The sequence below is a fragment of the Eutrigla gurnardus genome (genome assembly GCF_963514095.1).
Source record: "Eutrigla gurnardus genome assembly, chromosome: 4".
Classification (NCBI taxonomy): Eukaryota; Metazoa; Chordata; class Actinopteri; order Perciformes; family Triglidae; genus Eutrigla; species Eutrigla gurnardus.
The window spans coordinates 14,880,246-14,899,075 of NC_139918.1; the positions used below are offsets into that span (position 1 = coordinate 14,880,246).

General features: G+C 42.2%; 4 protein-coding genes across 4 annotated transcripts; 2 read left to right on the plus strand and 2 right to left on the minus strand.

Moving 5' to 3' along the window:
- Window positions 1–218: 218 nt before the first annotated feature.
- On the minus strand, window positions 219–10,345 carry kcnj9 (potassium inwardly rectifying channel subfamily J member 9). Its single transcript, XM_084008061.1, has 8 exons — window positions 9,878–10,345; window positions 8,687–9,090; window positions 7,218–7,431; window positions 5,864–6,065; window positions 5,022–5,214; window positions 4,109–4,306; window positions 2,412–2,542; window positions 219–1,549 (listed from the first exon to the last, which is right to left on the minus strand). The coding sequence occupies exons 2-8, from the start codon at window positions 8,982–8,984 to the stop codon at window positions 1,283–1,285; spliced, it is 1,503 nt and encodes a 500-aa protein (XP_083864187.1). The 5' UTR covers window positions 8,985–9,090; window positions 9,878–10,345; the 3' UTR covers window positions 219–1,282.
- Window positions 10,346–10,708: 363 nt separating this feature from the next.
- Window positions 10,709–13,811, plus strand: eif3f (eukaryotic translation initiation factor 3, subunit F). Its single transcript, XM_084008081.1, has 8 exons — window positions 10,709–10,851; window positions 11,297–11,367; window positions 12,036–12,115; window positions 12,206–12,343; window positions 12,450–12,541; window positions 12,774–12,910; window positions 13,075–13,188; window positions 13,640–13,811. The coding sequence occupies exons 1-8, from the start codon at window positions 10,740–10,742 to the stop codon at window positions 13,715–13,717; spliced, it is 822 nt and encodes a 273-aa protein (XP_083864207.1). The 5' UTR covers window positions 10,709–10,739; the 3' UTR covers window positions 13,718–13,811.
- A 497-nt stretch (window positions 13,812–14,308) lies between these two features.
- Window positions 14,309–15,291, minus strand: LOC311012581 (MICOS complex subunit MIC26-like). Its single transcript, XM_084008084.1, has one exon. It carries the CDS (start codon window positions 15,149–15,151, stop codon window positions 14,579–14,581), a length of 573 nt encoding a protein of 190 aa, XP_083864210.1. The 5' UTR covers window positions 15,152–15,291; the 3' UTR covers window positions 14,309–14,578.
- Window positions 15,292–15,502: 211 nt separating this feature from the next.
- On the plus strand, window positions 15,503–18,386 carry dnaaf6 (dynein axonemal assembly factor 6). The gene is made up of 6 exons (XM_084008083.1): window positions 15,503–15,777; window positions 16,601–16,667; window positions 16,763–16,868; window positions 17,268–17,364; window positions 17,766–17,851; window positions 18,079–18,386. Exons 1-6 carry the CDS (start codon window positions 15,682–15,684, stop codon window positions 18,206–18,208), a joined length of 582 nt encoding a protein of 193 aa, XP_083864209.1. The 5' UTR covers window positions 15,503–15,681; the 3' UTR covers window positions 18,209–18,386.
- The last annotated feature ends 444 nt before the right edge of the window (window positions 18,387–18,830 follow it).

Here is an 18,830-nt window from a genome sequence, read left to right on the forward strand (position 1 = left end):
GAACTTTAGCCACTATCTATGCTCTCTTCAAAGACTCAAGTTGCTGTTCTCCCGGTGCCTCGGTCGGTTACTTTGTGTTGTTGTGTGACTTTGGTGAATCCAAACTAACCCTTTAAAATTCCAAAGTAACACAATGACAAACTCTCTAACCAAGGCAGAGGTAAACCAGAAACTGTATCGTTCAGCGAGGAACAGTTACTGTTTTTGTCAAAGGAGTCCTGTGAGTGTAAATAGAGCATAAATAATGGCATCAGTTCCCCACAATAAAGGTTAAGTGTTATTATAAATATAGCGTACATTATAAATATAGCATACATTTAAACTGATATTTTTAAAGGTACCCTGCTACCCCCATCCACAGCAGTGCATTGCTTTGCCCTGGTTACTCCTGACTGTTTCTCCAAAGTGGGGGTGTGCTTACAGCCATTTACTCTAGGTCATACACTGGATATGAAAACCTGATGGTACCTCATAGTACCCCATTTCATAAACTCTTAACTATCCTCTTAAGTTACTCTTTAACAAACAAACATACTCTGTGCCTACAGAGGATAATACATTGTTTACACCCAGGGCAGGAAAGCAGATTTAATGTCCACTGGCTACTTTCATAATCTTTTGTCAGCTAAATAGATATTTGAAACATTTTTCTAGCACCACATGATTATTTGCGGCCAAATGAAGTTTTGAGTATACGGAAATACCATCCAGCGGCTGTGGGACGGTGTCACCTTCCCACCCTGTTTACACCTGATTGATGTACAATAAACCTCATAACAATATTTGCACCTAAAATGTGAGGTTACTACAATTTTCAATCTCTACTTCAATATCATCTAGTGATATTCATGCGCAGGTGAAAATAAAGCGTCTATGCACTGTATCTATTTTAAATGTGAACGATCCACGTGAGTCTGCACAAACAATCACCTTGTTATCTTTTTGCAACATTCTGCCGTGGTCCACAGGATATACTATGGTCGAACCCACCTAAAGCATAGTATTGTCATTTTAATGTAGATATAGGCAAGGGTGATTGGAGCTAACACAACAGATCAAAAAATAATAATAAAAAAAAGAAAGCACACATACAGTACACTTGTAACAAAGATCAACGTAGAACTAAAAGACAAAAAAAAAATATCAAGAAATACACTCTTTCATATGGTAACATAAGATATGGCATATACTGTAGTGGGCCTAATGAAACTACTCATTTGCCTTAAAAGGAAAGATTTGCAAACACGAATAGTGGTGAGGTGGTCTTTGTAAACTGTCTGTTCTAGGCCTCTGATTCGGACTGGTCGGTGGCGACGCTGCCGTTCAGCTCGCCCAGTCCCGTTTGCTCCTGGATGTCCGTCATCTCTCCAACGATAAAGGTGGGCTCTCCTCCTTTACTGTTGGACGAGCTGCTGTCCGGCTGCTTGGCCGCCTGGTTGGTCAGGGTGGGCTCTTCATCCAGCCTGCTGGAGATAGACCAGTAGAGGTGAGCGTCGAGTCGGGCTGCAGCCAATGAGAGCTCTCGTGCTGAGCAGGAGGGGGTGTCCACCTTTGGGGTAGGGGAAATAAGAGTTGGTCAAATCAGTAAACTCTCATTTCACATGTCCACTTGATGAAGATATTAGTGTTGAAGTAAGAAGAAGCCCCATTCATACGGTTAGATTTTCATTCAATAAGTTCCAGGATTGTTGGTCTTAAAATGAGGAGTGGTCTGGCACATTGTCGGCAATGTATTTTCCTGCTGATTAAAAGGTACATTATTCAGTTACTTTGTTCCCAGATTATGCTCTGTTTAACAAGGAAAAGTGTTGGACGCGCCATAAATGCACTTTAGGCCACGCACTATACTGTCGATCACTTAATAGAGCCCCTGGAGTGTTGTCATCACTAAGAGGTTACAATGCAAACAGCGTAGACTCCAGGAAGTAACTGCACCCGCTGGTGGATTCTGTTATTGCATTACTGTTTGTGCTCTGTGTTGAGTTGTGTGCATTTGTGTAAAAGGATAGGCATAGGTTATGAAAGCTGTGGTGTGTGAGTGGCACTGGTCCATGCTATGTACTTGTTCCTACCAAAATAAACCTGGAATAAACACTTCAGTTCCAGTTCCTGCATTTCCCAGCATGCCTTTCAACATCCCCGGGAGTACAAGCGTGATAATTCAGCTATTGGTTTTACATGTAGGTGGAGACAGGAATAGGGATAACTCAAACCCTTGTAGAAAAACTGGTATGTTTTTCCAATAAGTTGTTTAACGGCAGTAAAGACATTTTTGACATTTATGTGACTACACCGTCTCATCGACAGACTTAAAAAGATGAACAAATCTGATTGCAAAAAAAGTCCTGAGCTGCTTTACATAACCAAGCACTCCTAGCATGACGTTTGTCCCCAGCTTCCAAAGACGTTACCTCAAACGTGTGATGAAAGGCGCCGTAGTCAATGTCAAAGAAGCCCTCTGCTAGCGACATCATCGGGCTGAACCTGTGACCCCACATCACCTCCTCGGCTAGATAGGAGCTCCTCGCCTGGCACGTCATCCCTGCACACACAGACACAAGATTACTGATGAGTAACGCATGTGTTCAGGACCTTGTGCTACATGAGAAGAAATAAATCTCACCAGAAAGTCAAAGCAACGCACTTAAACCTCACGGGGATAATTCATTTAGTCACAAACAATTTGTCCTGGTATGAATACTCTCTGCAGTCAAGTTCTTTGTAACTCTCCACAGCACTCTGACTAAGGGAATCAATATTTGGAGTAGGCAGAGAGGCCACCTTTACCTTTATGGAAGACGCACCATGAATAGCTCTGATGCACTGAATTCCTGCCAGCGACATTATGAGAAGAGGATAAAGAAAAAGAGACTATCTAGATCCTTCCATGGCTGTTTGTTCCAGACTCTGTTCCTAACTGTTTGGGTTTTGGTTTCTGGCATGCGACATGAAATACAACCACAAATATCACTGAATTATATCACAATATCACTGAATATGTAACCTCTATGAGCAGATATAACGTGTAGCTGCTGCAAATCAATATACAGTATATCAAGACCTTGGATTCAAGGTTTGGTTTGATACTTTTGGTAGAAAAACCTCTCGAGGCTGGCAGGTGTTTGAAACCAGAGCAAAGGGGTGCTTAATGGGGAGTTACGTGCCTTGCTCAAGGGCAGATAAGCGTTAGCTGATGTTGGTTGTTTTCTCATACATTCTGTCACGCCTTTTAATCTTCTTCCAGTACAGATATGTTAAAAGACTGCTCCTTGAGTCAGTTAAGTGATGGGAACATACAGTATGAGAACACAATAACCTCCCTCCAGTTTTGTTCCTTGTCATATAACACACTTATATCTAAATATAAATGCATATTCCCCCTCCATCACAGCATCATCAGGCTCCAAAAGCTTCCTGAAAGACTGAGCAGAGATGGAGAGCTCTCCAACAATACATTTCATTATTGCTTTATTCTAATGGACAGCTTTGGACAGGGTTTGCTTTCTGTAAAACAGTGATGGTATTACTGTAATATCAGACTGTTGTATGCATCTGCAAGATTAATTTCCTAATGCTCAATACGTGTTGTTGCAGCCAACATGCATTTACAACATAGTGGCCATTAGAACTTTACAGCCAAATGAAATTGCAAGGCATTATTTGCAAAACAAAACAATGTTGTTAGGTTGTTACATTTATAACGCATGTATTATTATTTTAAGTCTACAAGAAATCATATAAAACCCTCAAAATAATCAAATATTGTTACTGGCATTATTTATATTGCTTGTACCTTGACAAATTTTAAAAACGTAATTATAATCGGCTCGGTATAGCTGCATTTATTTTTGTTCATTCACTGCAGTGGTTTTTAACAGCACATTTCTCTCTCATCCACATTTTCATTTCATATGCAAACATAACATATAATCGGACCCTATGCGCAGTTATATTTTGATTGATTATTGATTGTTATTTATCTGCCAGATTTTTAAGATGACCTGCAAATTGAGTGAACTGCCTCTAAAAGTTAGGTGAAGTGGTTTTCCAGGGACAGATGGATGAGTTTAGTGTTTGCATTTAAAACAATGTTAAATCCATTGCTCACCGGTTGCCTCCACCATTCCCTCCAGGATGACCACGATCTCAAAGTCCTCCTTCTCCAGCTGGGACTGCGACATGTCCCAGAAGGGCGAATGCAGGTCGATCTCGTGGGAGATCACCAGCGGAGAGACAAGAAAGAGACGATCATCGCCCGTCTCAAAGCCCACGCTGATGTCTGTCTGGTCCAGAGGGATGAACTCGCCTTGAGGAGAGGAAAAGAGGAGGTGAGCGCCTTTCTTTATCAATAACTCAAGATCCTCCTGATCGGGTCATAACAGCATGAATGTCGTTTTCCTCCTGTGGTGGTTGATGTGGAGGTACTGTAGTTGTCATAGTGACAGTAGTAATTGTAGGTTATATAGTGGTCACATTAGTACTGGTAGTGAGTAAAACATGTACCAACACTATCATTACTTGTTTGATTCAATTTATGTAATAGAATGTAAAAACGAATATTTAACATAACAATATAAATAATAACAGAATAACAAGGGAGCCTAAAAGGCTTATCACGGGGGACTCCCTCAGTTTTGATTTAAGCAGCCAAACTAAACATAACCGATTATTATTTTGATAAAGTTTGTTATTTTCAAAGCATGAAATTATTATTATTAAAAAAAAAAAAAAAAAGTAGCTCACAATGATGAGGCCATGGTCCACTAATGAAAGCACCATATTCATATTTGTATGTGTGTCTAAATATATATACACACACACAAACACACACATATGCATCTCACATCCTGCTGTTATGTGCTGGACTGGTGGTCTGGTGTTTTTTAAACACTTACAGGGACTGACCTGGGAGCTGATTAGCATTGTTCCACGATATGGGTTCTATATATTTGTACAGAAAATCGGCTAAGGCATGCTTTCACAAGGGGAAGGTGAAGGTGAAGGTTATCTGGTCGTCTCACCCTCCTGAGTCTGTTTGGATTTGATGAGCTTGGCCCTCATGTTGGCCCCCACGATGTGGGAGCTCCGAAGGTCGCCCACCCTGAACATCAGGCAGGGCTTATCGTCTCTCAGAGAAATGACTGCGTGTTTGGAGAAGACGAGCGTCTCTGCACGTTTGTTGGGCTGCGAGATCTTCACAAACATACAACCGACCTGGAGGGAGAGGAGGGAGGGGAGAGGAGAGGTGGGGAAAAAAACGGGTGCAAAAAGCTGGAATATTTGCAATAAGTGGAGAAGCAGAGGATTTGTTTTGGAGGATTTGTTCTCTTGTTCAGTAAAACAGAACTGTGGCATGGCTCCAGCTCGCAAACATGCATAAACATGATGCTGCACGGACGTCAGTGTGTGGATTCATCCTCATCAAAAGAGTGCTTACTTGGTGGGAAAATTCAAGCTCAATCAGCACTTCCAAAGGAAATACTCTTTTCAAGAAGTGTACCATCTGCACCAAATTAGTGTCATTTCATCTCCATAATATTGAAGCATATACTCTTCTCTCTGGGCTCAAGAAAAAAAATATTTATTCACAGTAGTAGTTTTAGGTTTCATTAAAAAATATTGAAACAATTGATTTAGGACTTCCTCTGTAAGAGATATTTGTCTAATAGTCTCAAAATCAAAATACTGTGTAAGATTCAGGAAGTAAATATATTCATATTTATTTTTTCTCAAATGATTAATATTAATAATCATCCTTTTGAATAACAATCACAATATATAATACCTTCAAAGTAATCAAAAGCTGATCCTTTTTCTTTTTTTGTGATTGCTTTCTGAATATGATTTGATCCCTGCTGCTCACCATGAAGGCATTGACCATTGAGCCCAGTATAGCTTGCAGCAGCAGCAGCATGGTGCCCACCGGACACTGGTCGGTGATGACGCGGTGGCCGTAGCCAATGGTGGTCTCCGTCTCGATGGAGAAGAGGAAGGCCGAGATGAAGCCGTTGACATTGTTGACGCACGGCGTCCACGTCTTATCCTCCAGATGATCCAGATCACCCCTCGGAGAGGAAAGAAAGGGGAGGGGGGGGCAAAGTGGGTGTCAAACGTGAAAATAGAGAGAGAGAGAAGATTGATATTCTTAGAACAGAGGTGCAGAAGTTTATGTATGACAACTCCTCTCCCTTTTTATTTACAATCAGCTTTCAGCTAATTCTCATAATGAATAGGAAGTAATCCGTACATTAACCATAATGATTAACCTGACATTCATGCTGTCATTTCTTTTTTGTTGATGCTGCAAAAACATACTTCACTCTAATCATATATCATCACATGCAGCATCCTCATTATGCTGGTTTAACAGTCCTGTGCCACTTAGAGTCTGCAGATTTTCTTTGGAACTACTCGCTACGCGGGCTAATGTCCCTGATTAACACAGCTCCAGTCAGAGAGGGACAGCTAATTAATGAAAGTGGTGTTAAGTAGTTTATATAATATATTACTTTTATTGACCTGTGTTGGTGACCAAGGAATCGCAATAACACTGACAGCTCTCTGGCACAGTTTAAGGTGGCCTGTAATTGATATGAAGAGGTCACGTTTTTACGAGACGAATACGTTAGCTAATTGGAGCGGGGATCCAGCAGGCTCATCTAGTGAGGAGGTAACACATCATGATGAAATACACCGTCATATTAATACTGCTTTGTCATCTGCTTTTTATCTGGGCTGAAACGGTGGCCTTTTTTACGCCTCCGTTGCAGAAATGTCTCACAACGCTGGTCACTCTCACAAGATCATCCTCCGTCTTGGAGCAGTTAGAAAGGTAGCGTTGCCACATGATGATTTTCTGAAGGGACATTTTTGGGAAATTGTTTTCTTGCCGAGAGTTTAGTGAAAAGAGTATGAAGTTACAGCCAGGAGACGCTTAGCTTAGCACAAAGACTGGAAACAGGGGCAAACCGCTAGCCTTGCTCTGTCTGAAGGCTAACAAAAATCTGCCTCATATCTTGTATGTTATGAATCTTCCCAACTTTCCCCTGAATATCAAGATATTTCTTTAAGTAGAAAGGAAGAGGAAAGAAGAAATCACACATATAATGAAAGCCTCGTTTCTGTTAATGCATTTTAAATTCAATCAAATTCTTTTCCCATTTTGACCTTTTAGGCTTGCTCTAAATAAATAAACGTCTTCCTCTCAACAATCTTACCTGCAGTAGGCTATGAGGTACCAGATGGCCCCGAAGAAGAGCCACGTGACAGCGTAGGCCATGACGAAGACGAAGAGCGAGCAGCGCCAGTTGAGGTCCACCAGCGTGGTGAAGATGTCGGTCAGGTAGCGGTAAGTCTCCCGCATGTTTCCATGCTGCACGTTGCAGCGGCCGTTCTTCTCCACGTAGCGCTGTCTCTTGCGGCGATTCCGGCCTGGTGACGGGAAACGGCAGGGAGAGAGGAGAAGCAGTTACCAAGATGGAGGTAGGAATGTGCACGGCTTTAAAACGGGAGATCTTGCTCTTGTGGAAAACACGTGCAGCAGGAGTTTTGGTGCTTTTCTATGATTTGAACAAGGTTGAAGACGAGTCTTAACAGGTTGTTGCTTTCATAACCCTACGTTCCAACAAACCCTTTCAAAACCCTTTAGATACTTCAAACGCTTACGCAAGGCTGCCTTTCTACATTTCTGAGAAGTTTTGCTGTTTGAAGATACAACCCGACTGCAGGTTGAAGAGATTGGAGGATAAACAGAGTACTCGGGGAGAGGCGGTGAGGCTCAGAGGAAAGTCAGGCTGGTTGGAAGGGATAACAGAAATGAAACGAGACAGGCAACGAGAGGAGATGAAGCACGACAGGACAACATCATCAAACACTGAGAAGAAAAGCTACAGTGTTGGCCTTCAGTTACTGTACATCAGTGAAGGGAGCTGATGATGTCGTTCCTTTATAGAGAGCCTTTTTACTGTGGTTAAACCCAACTACAGCTGAGATTACGACACAGGCAGGATGCAAACCTATTGTTTTGTTTTGTTTTTTAGCTCTGATGACAACAATGGATATCCACGTTGATCCTCCCAAACCCATAGAGTATCTGGAGGTTTAATGGAATAGTTATCTGCCTTTTCACAGATAAATATCTAACTTGCCAAAAGAAAAAAAGGATTTGACTGCTTTTTGACAAAGTGACACCGAACTGGACATCTGCCACCTTGTATTTAGAAAAGTCTGAGCGGGATTGTTAAAATAATTGAATTTGTGCTTCTGGAAGGCATCCTCGCACAAAAACGATGAACATTCATCTTCAATTTTTTAGGTTTCCGGGGTTGATTTGTTGATGGACAGCGAAGAGAAGAGAAACACAGAGCAGAGCTGGGCGAGGCTAATGAAAAAAGATGTGCAAGACTGTCAAAATCGATGAACCGATGCAGCGCGGTCCAAATTAGAGGAGAGATTTGCAAATATTGCGACAGAGTCGTGGAGGATGAGGAGGCACACAAGCTTAGACAAAATACAATAAGTGTGTGTGTGAGGAAACATTGATCGGACTCCAGAGTCTGCCAGTCGCTCCCAATCTCTCAAAGAGCCTTATAACGATTCGCCTGCAACCTTCATTCAGTTTTCTGCACACTTGAATGAAAGGAATAGAAAGCAGCCGTGACACATTACAAGCGTTTCTGTCACTCACCCCAACCGAATCGGCCCCTCTCCTTCTCCGTCCCCTGGGTCTTCTTCCTGGGCTCGTTGGCTTTGGCCTCCCGCTCAGCCAGCTTGGCCTGGAACGACCTGTTGACCTTGGCTACGGGCAGAGGTGAGGGCGCCGTCTCCGTGGTGACGACGTGGCCCAGCTCCTCCGATAGGTTGAAGACTCCGGTAGAGGCGGTGGCCTCCGTGGCCACCTCCACTTCGCCCCCTTCCCCCTTCTCCTCCACAGGGAGCGAGAGAGAGTCCGGGCGGGAGGGGAGGACCGAGTTCTCCAGCGCCATGGCCTGCGTGTGTGTGTCAGGTGTACTAGCGTGCTATTGATATCCTCCCTATGGCAGACTCTGTCCACAGGCTATTGATTGGACCATTTGTTTGCTTGACTGAAGCCTGGAACACAGGAGAAGAACACAATGAGCAAGTGAAATCACGTCTTTAATTAGCTGTTTTGCTGTCACACTAATTCACTGACAAATGATTTTTTTTTTAAAGAAAGAGAAAAAATAGGACCTACTTTCAGCTCCTCTGTCCCTTTAATTTCTCTCAAGATACCTTTTGCCTTTTCTACATTAACAATTAAGGCCTATAGCTTCTGCGGAAAATGAAGAAAAAACATGACAATGTTTGAGGTGGATTTTACAACTTTGGGGGAATAAATCACTTTTCTGAAATCACCGGAGCAGTGTGGCATATACATATCAGAACCACTCTTGCATGTGCCTTCTGTGTGTGTGTGTGTGTGTGTGTGTGTGTGTGTGTGTGTGTGTGTGTGTGTGTGGGGTCCATGCGTGTTGTGTAAGTGCACTTAGTACGTTAACGTGGTTGGTTTATGCTGAAGGCCTGCTGGGATTTCTTACATAAGTCCCATATACATCTAAGAAACTGCAAACCCGTATGTGTGTGGACACTAGTGAGACATGGTGGGTCTCATATTAGCACAGTAAAATGGACTCCCTTGTCCTCTTCAGCCCCGCATGATGTGCGTCCATTTAGACAATTGAGGGGGGGTGGGTGCACGCAAGATGAGACTGATGGTGACAATCAAGATGACGCACTACGCCTGATGGATAGCTCAGAAATAGCCTCTATTAGAGGCTGTCTGTTAGCCAGCCAATAGAAGCCAACAGCTCAGCTTGAGGATTAATGTCAGACAGTTAGGAAATGAGCAACATCTTACCTGCTCAGGGTAGCAACTTATAGATGTGGAAGACCTGGAGCGGGCAGGCGATTTATCATAAGGAAAACGGAAATGTGCTCCTAGAACGAACCGCGACAGGCAGCATCGGTTCGATGACTCCCATTTCTGGTGTTTACCAGCGACGCAGCATCTGTCCACTCCTGATCGCGTTTCCAGGAAAACAAAGACCACCTCGATTCGACCACTCAGCATTCACGATCATTGGAAGGCGAGCACGCCGTTCACTGAATGATCACGCATGAAAAATGAAGAGAAGAACAAACGGCACACAAAAAAAATGTAATAAAGTCAAAAAGACATTAGGGCATTTGTAGAACATGTGTCGGGCAGTGTACATGCGAAATGGTGGCATCAGGATAATCCGGCAGCGTAGAGAGCTCCATCATCCGTGCGTCTGATGGAGTCAGTCAGGTGTGGAGCCAGTGAGCGGCGGAGGATGCTGTCATCAGCCCAGCCCCATCAACCCCGCTGCCTCACACGCTTCCCATTTCAAAAGTCATCTCCCTCATCAGAGGAAGACGCATGCATATAATAACATGACACACTGAGTATGTTATAGTTTAGAGATTTTTTTTATATACCTGTGGTTTCATTTGAATGCAGATCTATTTGTGTGTGCTGGTCTGTCCTACAATACATTATTATGTATTGTTATAAAGATCGTTTCCCTATTTTAATAACCTCTGCTGATACCTGATACAGTCGCATTACATTGTATCATCAATGCTATCAGCGACTTGATTGTAATTAGCGTTATATTCTGAACGCTATTCGACCGCCGGCCTCTAGGCGGCGGTGTGTGTTGTTCGCGGAAGCCGGTGAGCAGTCCTCCTTTTCCAAGATGTCGGTGTACGGGCCAGTGGTGAAAATTCACCCCGTCGTTCTCGCTTCTATCTGCGACTCTTACGAGCGGAGAAATGAGGGAGCGAGCCGTGTGATCGGGACCCTGTTGGGTAAGCAGAAAGTCGGTGTATTTGTGCGGTGGACCGCTTTCTGATAAAACAGGCGAATGCTAGCTGGTTAGCTCCCCGGCTAACGCACGCTGGCCTGGTTCGGATCGCTAGTAGATATCCTAGCTACACCGGGCCAGCGTTAGCCAAAACGGCTAGCTTAGAGCATCTCTTGTAAAAGGTTCCTGTTCGCTCTAATGATCACGTAGATGGAAACTGTGGCTATCTGGCAAGTTATTTTGATATTTTCTGCGTAATTTCTTAGGCGTTACGGCTATGACATTTATGTTAGTAGCTAGTATTGAACGTTGTTATTGGCGTTAGCCGTTGCTTATGGCTCGTCATGAGTTTAGCCTTTCGGGTACCCTCTAGTTTGCTAACATAGCTAACAATGCAAATGCGGCTAGCTAAATAATAATGCCTCATTTTAAACATGTTGCCTTCTCAGGTACGATTGACAAGCACTCAATTGAGGTGACCAACTGCTTCTCTGTCCCCCACAATGAGTCTGAAGATGAGGTATGTTGTTAAACTCCTTTACTCAGTCCTTATATTTACGTAGTTTGGATTAAAGTGACATGGACGCATTAGGTAGATGGGAAAACACAAAGAAGACTATATTAATTAGAACGATACTCACGAAACACTTATGAAAGTTTTTTTTAATCGATGTGATTAAGTGCTCCATCGGTATGGCATAGAAAATCTTACATGAGCTTGACCTGCAGAAGATAAAGTGTTTCACCACATGATTTTGAGAGACTTTGGGGTGGATCTTAGTCCCTGTAGGGGGTGCAGGTGGTAAACTGCAGTGAAGATAATGTACATTTTAAAGTTAAAAGCTTCAATCTGTTACACCCCTAGCAAAATGAAGGCTAGATCTATAAATAACTTGTTCATGTAAACACGTTTGTGCTCCACTCCATTACAACTCAGAGGTTTTTACTTAACTACATTTCTTTAACTATATTAATGTTTACAAGCTACTATTCAACTTCAGATTCTTCAAAGAAAATATGAATCAGATATTATACTTTAGTGTTATATTAAGTATTAAGCTATAATTTATACAATAATTATATCTTCACCTGTACCAGCTGCAATGTTAAAATGATGAACACATTAATGCATTGTAAAAGAGGGAAGATGTTTAGTAAAGAAGTGGCCTTGATTCTCTTTGCCAACAGGTTGCTGTGGACATGGAGTTCGCTAAGAACATGTACGAGCTCCACAAGAGGGTGTCACCCACCGAGGTCATCATCGGATGGTGCGTCAGTTGGTGAAATTTGATATTTCAAGGATGGAATTTGGAGGGGGGGAGAAACATTTCTCACCACAGTGACATTTGTCCTCACAGGTATGCCACAGGCTTTGACATCACAGAACACTCTGTGCTCATTCATGAGTACTACAGCCGTGAGGCCACCAACCCCATTCACCTGACAATGGATACAGCACTGCAGAGTGGCAAGATGAGCATCCGCGCCTATGTCAGGTTGGCTGATCATCCTGTCATAGACTCTGTTTTATCATTATTATTTTTGTGTGTGATCAACGACAAATTGAGAGTGTGTTTTAATGTGCTTTTGTATCCTACACAGTGCACAGATGGGTGTTCCAGGAAAGACAGTTGGGGTGATGTTCACCCCACTGACTGTCAAGTACGTCTACTATGACACTGAGAGGATAGGCGGTAAGCATCTAAACAATGAATACTTCCTCTCTAAAAATCTGTGAAATGTTTGTCATGGGGAGACATGCAGTGTCTACAAAATGAATGGTGTTCATGTCAATAGAAAATCCACTTTTTGATACATTTTTCTGATATATTTTTTCCAGCCAGTTAAATTTTTCTAGCCGTGTCTCAGTACCTGGCTCTCAATTGTAGTGCTGCACTTTGTAACAATCCCATGTGTTTGCTCCAGTGGACCTTCTGCAGAGGACACGTCTACTTCCAAGTCGCACCAAGGGTCTAACTTCCGATCTGTCCCAGGTGGGGGGCTCTGCCGCCAGGGTACAGGACATGCTGGCCACCATGCTTGCATACATTGATGATGTGCTTGTGAGTATTGGAGCAATTGGAATGATGATGTGCCTCGTGAAATATGATCCATTGTTTCTGCTATTTGTTTTCCTTGTCATATTCCAGTGTTGTCTCTCGAGATACTCTATGAAGTAATTAAGTGTATGGTTACTGTAAAGCTAATGCTGTTCGATCTGTCTCAGTCTGGCAAAGTGGCCGCAGATAACAGCGTGGGCCGTTTCCTGATGGACCTGGTGAACAAGGTGCCCACCATCCCAGCTGAGGACTTTGAGAACATGCTCAATTCCAACATCAATGTAAGTGCTCCTCATCTGCTGGACAACTGCATATACATTAATTTATCGTATGCATATTTATTTTCTCATCAATGCTGATGGATGTTTTTACCATATTGGTTTTAGTTCATCTTCTCCAGCTTTCAATTCTCAATTTTCTTGCACACTCAGGCTTGTTTTTAGCACACTCACAATGATTACAGGAAGCATAAAATTAGGCTTTGTTGTTGTTCCTATTGTATACTTTCTTGGTTCCTCTCGTCTCATGCATCTTTATGTAGTACTTGCCCAGCATTCGCAGCCATCTTAACAACACGAGTGGTTGTAGTGACAGGTCCGTCTAACTGTCCTCAAAGTCCTTAACTTCTAACGTTTAAGGAGCATAAGCATGTTTAACTGATGGACATGTTTTATATCACCATAGACAAGGCTGTTACAACAAAATGTAAATGCTTTGCTTCATTTGTTGCAGGATCTGTTGATGGTGACCTACCTGTCGAACCTCACCCAAGCACAGATTGCTCTGAATGAGAAGCTGGTGTTGCTCTGAAGGGATTTCATCGAAGTGATTCATATTTAATTTTTGTACACTTTTTTTTTTTTTTTGACTGAGATGAATAAAGGTGTTAACAAGTCATAACATGTTCACCCCTGGGATCCAGGTATTGTCTTTACTAATATTGTAATTACCAATAATGCAATTTAGTTTCTCAGAAATAACTAATGAACATTGTGGGAGGGACAGTATTGCTAATGTAATCTGGCTTTTTGAATAAATGTGCTTATTAGACAGCTCACATGTACTGCTGTTTACTCCTTCCATCCAGGTTTTATGTTTGACATTCTACAGCAACATCTTCTTTATAGATGTAATGAGTATAATATATTGCAGCCCTATAATCATGAGGTTCCTTCCACCTTAAACTTAATTTATTTGATTAATTATTGATTAATTAGCCAATACTTTTCTCAACTAATCATTTGCTTTATAAATCAGGATAAGGTTAAAAAAGGACTTTGTAACAATTACATAGAAGCTGAAGGAATTTCTTCAAATTGCTTGGTTTGTCTGACAAATGGTCCCAAACAAAATATATATTTTGGACACTTTTGCTTAAAAAATGACAACTGATAATCAAAATAGTCTTAAAACCAACAAATGTCTTTAGACTTTATTGCAAGAAAAGGTTGATTTTTAAAAAATCACTTCCCTACATAAATATACATTCAAATCAGAAGCAGAGGTACATCAGTCAAGTTGCAAAGCCCTTGTGACAGGCCCATGCCCAGGCCTGAGTTGCATGTGAAGCTTAGTGCAAAAAAGTGGGCATGAGAAGTCACATGTCTAGATAGCGCACGTCAATCCGCTGATTTATTATTGCTGACTTGCTGCAGAACCACACTTGCATCCTCAGGGTTTAGTTTCCGAGTCGGTGCCTTTTTCAGCCTCATTTCGGGGTCTGACCATCTTCTCCAGGGCAGCGTAGCTCTGCACCGCGCGGTCGTAGATGGAGTCCCCGGTTGACTTCGCGATGGCCGCCGCCTTCTCCGGGTAGTAGAGGGAGGCGCTCACGGTCATCAGGGTCGCCGGGTAGATGAGCTTCTTAACCCTGGAGCCTCGGGCGAGTAGCAGTCCCAGGACGCCGGTGAAGCCGATTACACCTGCCCGGGGATAGAAATCCTTCGGCGGGTCCTTCAAGTAGGCGTAGGTGTCGCTCCCGCACTTGACAGCGCTTTGAACTTTGGGTTGAATGTTGCTGTAGGTGTCCTGACACCAGCTCGTGTACGGCTCTATGGACTTCCTGACGGTGGCCACACTCTGCTCCACCTGGCCCGCTTCAGGCTCCACATAACGACCCTGAGGCCGAGGAGGAGCGGTGTACAGAGACAGCTCGTCCCGGAGCAAAGGGGCGGTCGTCTCTGTCTCCCCGTCACCGGCGGCAGCAAACACGGTGGTCGGTAACAAACTCACAACTCCCGACATTGCGAAGCCTGTCACCTTCAACTTGTACGAACTACGGCGTCTGAAAAGGGACAGACGTCTCCTACTCGAAGCGATAATCACGCCGCCTTGCAGATGACTTTTGACAAACGCTTGAAACCACAAACAATGCCCGTTAGTCTTTGAACAGGTTTAATTTCCAAGTGATTGCTTTGTGAATGTAGTCCATTGTGATTATTCAATCATATACGCTTATTACACAACATTAGTTCCCTATTAATAACGTCGCTGTGACTTTATTTGCCTCTCTCGTTTTCGTTCTTCGAGGTTTCCTTTTCCGTCACTGACGTCACTGTTTCTCATGGCAGCCTGGTCGTCTCCAGGGAAACGGCAAGCGTCAACAGTGACGGTTCAATAATATAGCAATAACTTCTGTATAGGCCGTCTATCGAGGCTAGTTTTAATTATTGGAGAGTTTACTCAATTCTTACTTGTAGTTTCGAGGAAGTTGTAGTTCCTTTTTATCCATATCACTAAAAAAGAAGGGTAGAAGTACGTTTGTGCCATTCTCAATGGAGTGTCTGGGAGTATCATCTGTTCAGCACCTACAGGCTCTGTCTAGCTTGTTATCTACTCAACAGGATGATGATGATGACGAAGACTACAAAGTAAGATATTGTACACTCTGAGCCGCAAGTCTGCCCAGATTTGGATTGTTCATTTAGTTCACTCAGCCGCAAAGTTCTGAAAAAAAGCCCATCTCGAAGATTTTCATTGAAATAAGTGTCTGATAAGTCATCACCGCCGAAGGAGCTAACACAATGGTGCTTGGCCCACTGAAGAAAGTATTGCAATATTCATAAATTTGCCGTAATGGCAACTTTTCCAGAAGAAAAAACACTGTATTTTTCTAGGGTGTGTAGTATTAACATTTACCATAGTATTAAAGATGTCAGTCTTAGTTGATTTAGAATTTCAGTAAAAACTATAGAATTGTGCTCAGAGATCAACACTCGGATGTCCTTTTTGTTGATACAGGAGCTTCTTGATTGTCAGAATTGTGTACATGTCTCAACTTAATAAATACAAAAAGAAGATTATTTAGTGGAAGACACAAATAAATGTGTTTCTGAAAATCTAACCAGCTACTATATTGGCTTGGTTGTAATGGTGTTTTTTTGTAACTGCCTTATAGTGACTGCAGATAAAATCACTGGGTGCCATTAGTGTTTATTTGAATGTTTCTCTTAATCGTTATATATTAATTCTATCTTTCATCTCACTAAACCAAATTACTTTACGATATTAGTGACTGCGGCTGTTTTTTTATTTAAGACATGTATTCATTGTTAATTATTTTAACAAAACCACCATTTGGCCCACTTATTACTAATGTATGTGTCTCACATGTTTGTTAAGCCAAAAACAAATTCCCATCAAACTAATCAAACCGAAGATTAAATCTACAATAACGTTGGTTCATCTCAACAGAATGTGGCTGTTTGTGCACAGCTGGGTCCTGGACACATTGGCCCTGCACCCAAAAAAGATAAAGAAGGTAAATACTTTGTAATTCTCTTGCACATAATACTTAAAACTAACTCAATGAAATGTACAAACAAATTTTGCATGTGTGCGTTGCTGTTTATTTAGTGTCAACGGCCCACGTGAAGGAGAACAGCAAAGATATATGGAGCGAGGAAGAGGTGGCAGAGGGCTCCCAGTATGATGACCTTGCTGACCCGCGGCCACAGCCTGAGTAAGTCTGCAGGGCTTCACTGATGCATACAGGGGTGACACACTGGGAAAAGCAGACCCCTCACTCTTAGTACTTTTTTCACCCATTCACTCACTGAGATCACACCTTCCCTCATCCTCAATTATGGGGTTTATTTGAGCCTTAAAACCCCAAAGACTTGCCTTGGCTATCCTTTTGCTATGAACCAATTCTAGAAGTAAAACGCATGAGTGGATTATGAGATAATGGACCCCTGGCCTGACACTTCAGTAATTGGCTCATAAGTGAATGGGAGGACAATTCTGCCTGAAGAGAAGCATCTTCATCACATTTTCCACTCTCCATTGACCTCAGCTGACCATTTCTCTTCAATGTTGTTCCCTATTGATTCAGTTAAATTGCCTACACATTTGTTTTCAGGTATGAAATAATCCTAAAGCAGAGTGTGGGGACAGAGGATCTGTTCTTGGGCTTGAACAGAAAGGACCCATCCTCCATGTGCTGCGAAGCTATGCTGGTAATATATCCACTGCCACAGTATTGTTATAGTTTTCGATATTACAAAAAAAAAGAGAAAGAAACACGAAGGATTCCCTCATTGTCAAGTGTGGGCTGGCTTTGGAGAATTCATTTCAAGAACAAGAACATTTCAAGCTCAATTAAGCTATTTTAATAATATATATTAAGATCAGTTGTTTTAAGCAGCACCGATACGGCAGAGTTAATGTAGCTTTCGAAAATCAAATCAGTGTTGAATAAATAATATTACAACAATAAATGTCAGTACTTTTACTGCCTTAGCTAGTTTCTGACCCTGTATTAGAACTGAAAAATCTGTATCATCTTTGAATAAAATTGGTGATTGAAGTATATGCAAAGTGTACATTATTAAAGATGCTGACTTTTTCCTGCTCTTAGGTCAAAATCAAGCTACCAGACACTAAAGCAACAGACGTGATCCTGGATGTAAAAAAACAGTTCCTTGATCTGCGGACGCCAAAATAGTAAGGGATGCTTTGAAAATGTTCTCTTTCATTTTTAATCCCCTCAAGATGGAGCAGCAGCCGTTCAGACCAAAAGCTCCCATTTTCCAACATTTTCCTTTTAATCAGGGGTGACATCGTGATCTGAGCTTTAATAGCTGATTCACACTGCTCTTAACAATTTCCCTGCACGCTCTCTCCCTTGTGCTCCATCTGTCTCTGTAACCGGTCTTCTCCCATGTCTTCAGCAAACTGGGCCTTCATCTCCCACATCCCATCCACAGCCGGGAGGGAAAGGCTCAGTTCTTCAGTGAGCGGGGGGAGCTGGAGGTGACTCTACTAATGAAACGCCCCATGGATTCGATCAACATGCAATGAGAAACAATGACTGCAGCCAACAACTATTCAAAAGCAAAGACTTGTATGTGGATTTCATTTTCTTTTATTCTTACATCTCTCTCCTTTGATTCTGAGTATTAAAACATGTTTTCTAAGAAATATTTTGTCTTATTGCTTTATTATAAGATACCAGATGGTAAGTGGTAACCACAGGTGGTCTTAGATACAAAATAGTGTGCATTTAAGTGGAAAGATGAACATTAAAAGTAAAGGCTCAAATTGTTTCAAGTGTTCCTTTTCTTTGGAAAGATGCCCACTTCATTTGGCTGTCAGGCGACTGAGGCCTCATTAGCTTGGGTTATGGATTTAGTACCCCAACACTTACACATGGAATATGGATCATTTCAGGGCCTTTTTGCAGCACAAATTCAATTGAATAAAAAAAAAAACACTTTATTTTGCTTCAGAGACTTGACATGTAAGCATGGCATTATCAACCGTTTCTTTGCTTCAGGCCAGCAGCATCTTAACTTCTGAGGAAGGTGGAACTGTATCTGGATCATCATCACTAACTAAAGAGCCCTTTCTCATTGAATCTGCTCAGTGCACAAAGGAAAACCTGGACACTTTGCAAGTCTGGATGTTAAAATCCATGTTTATT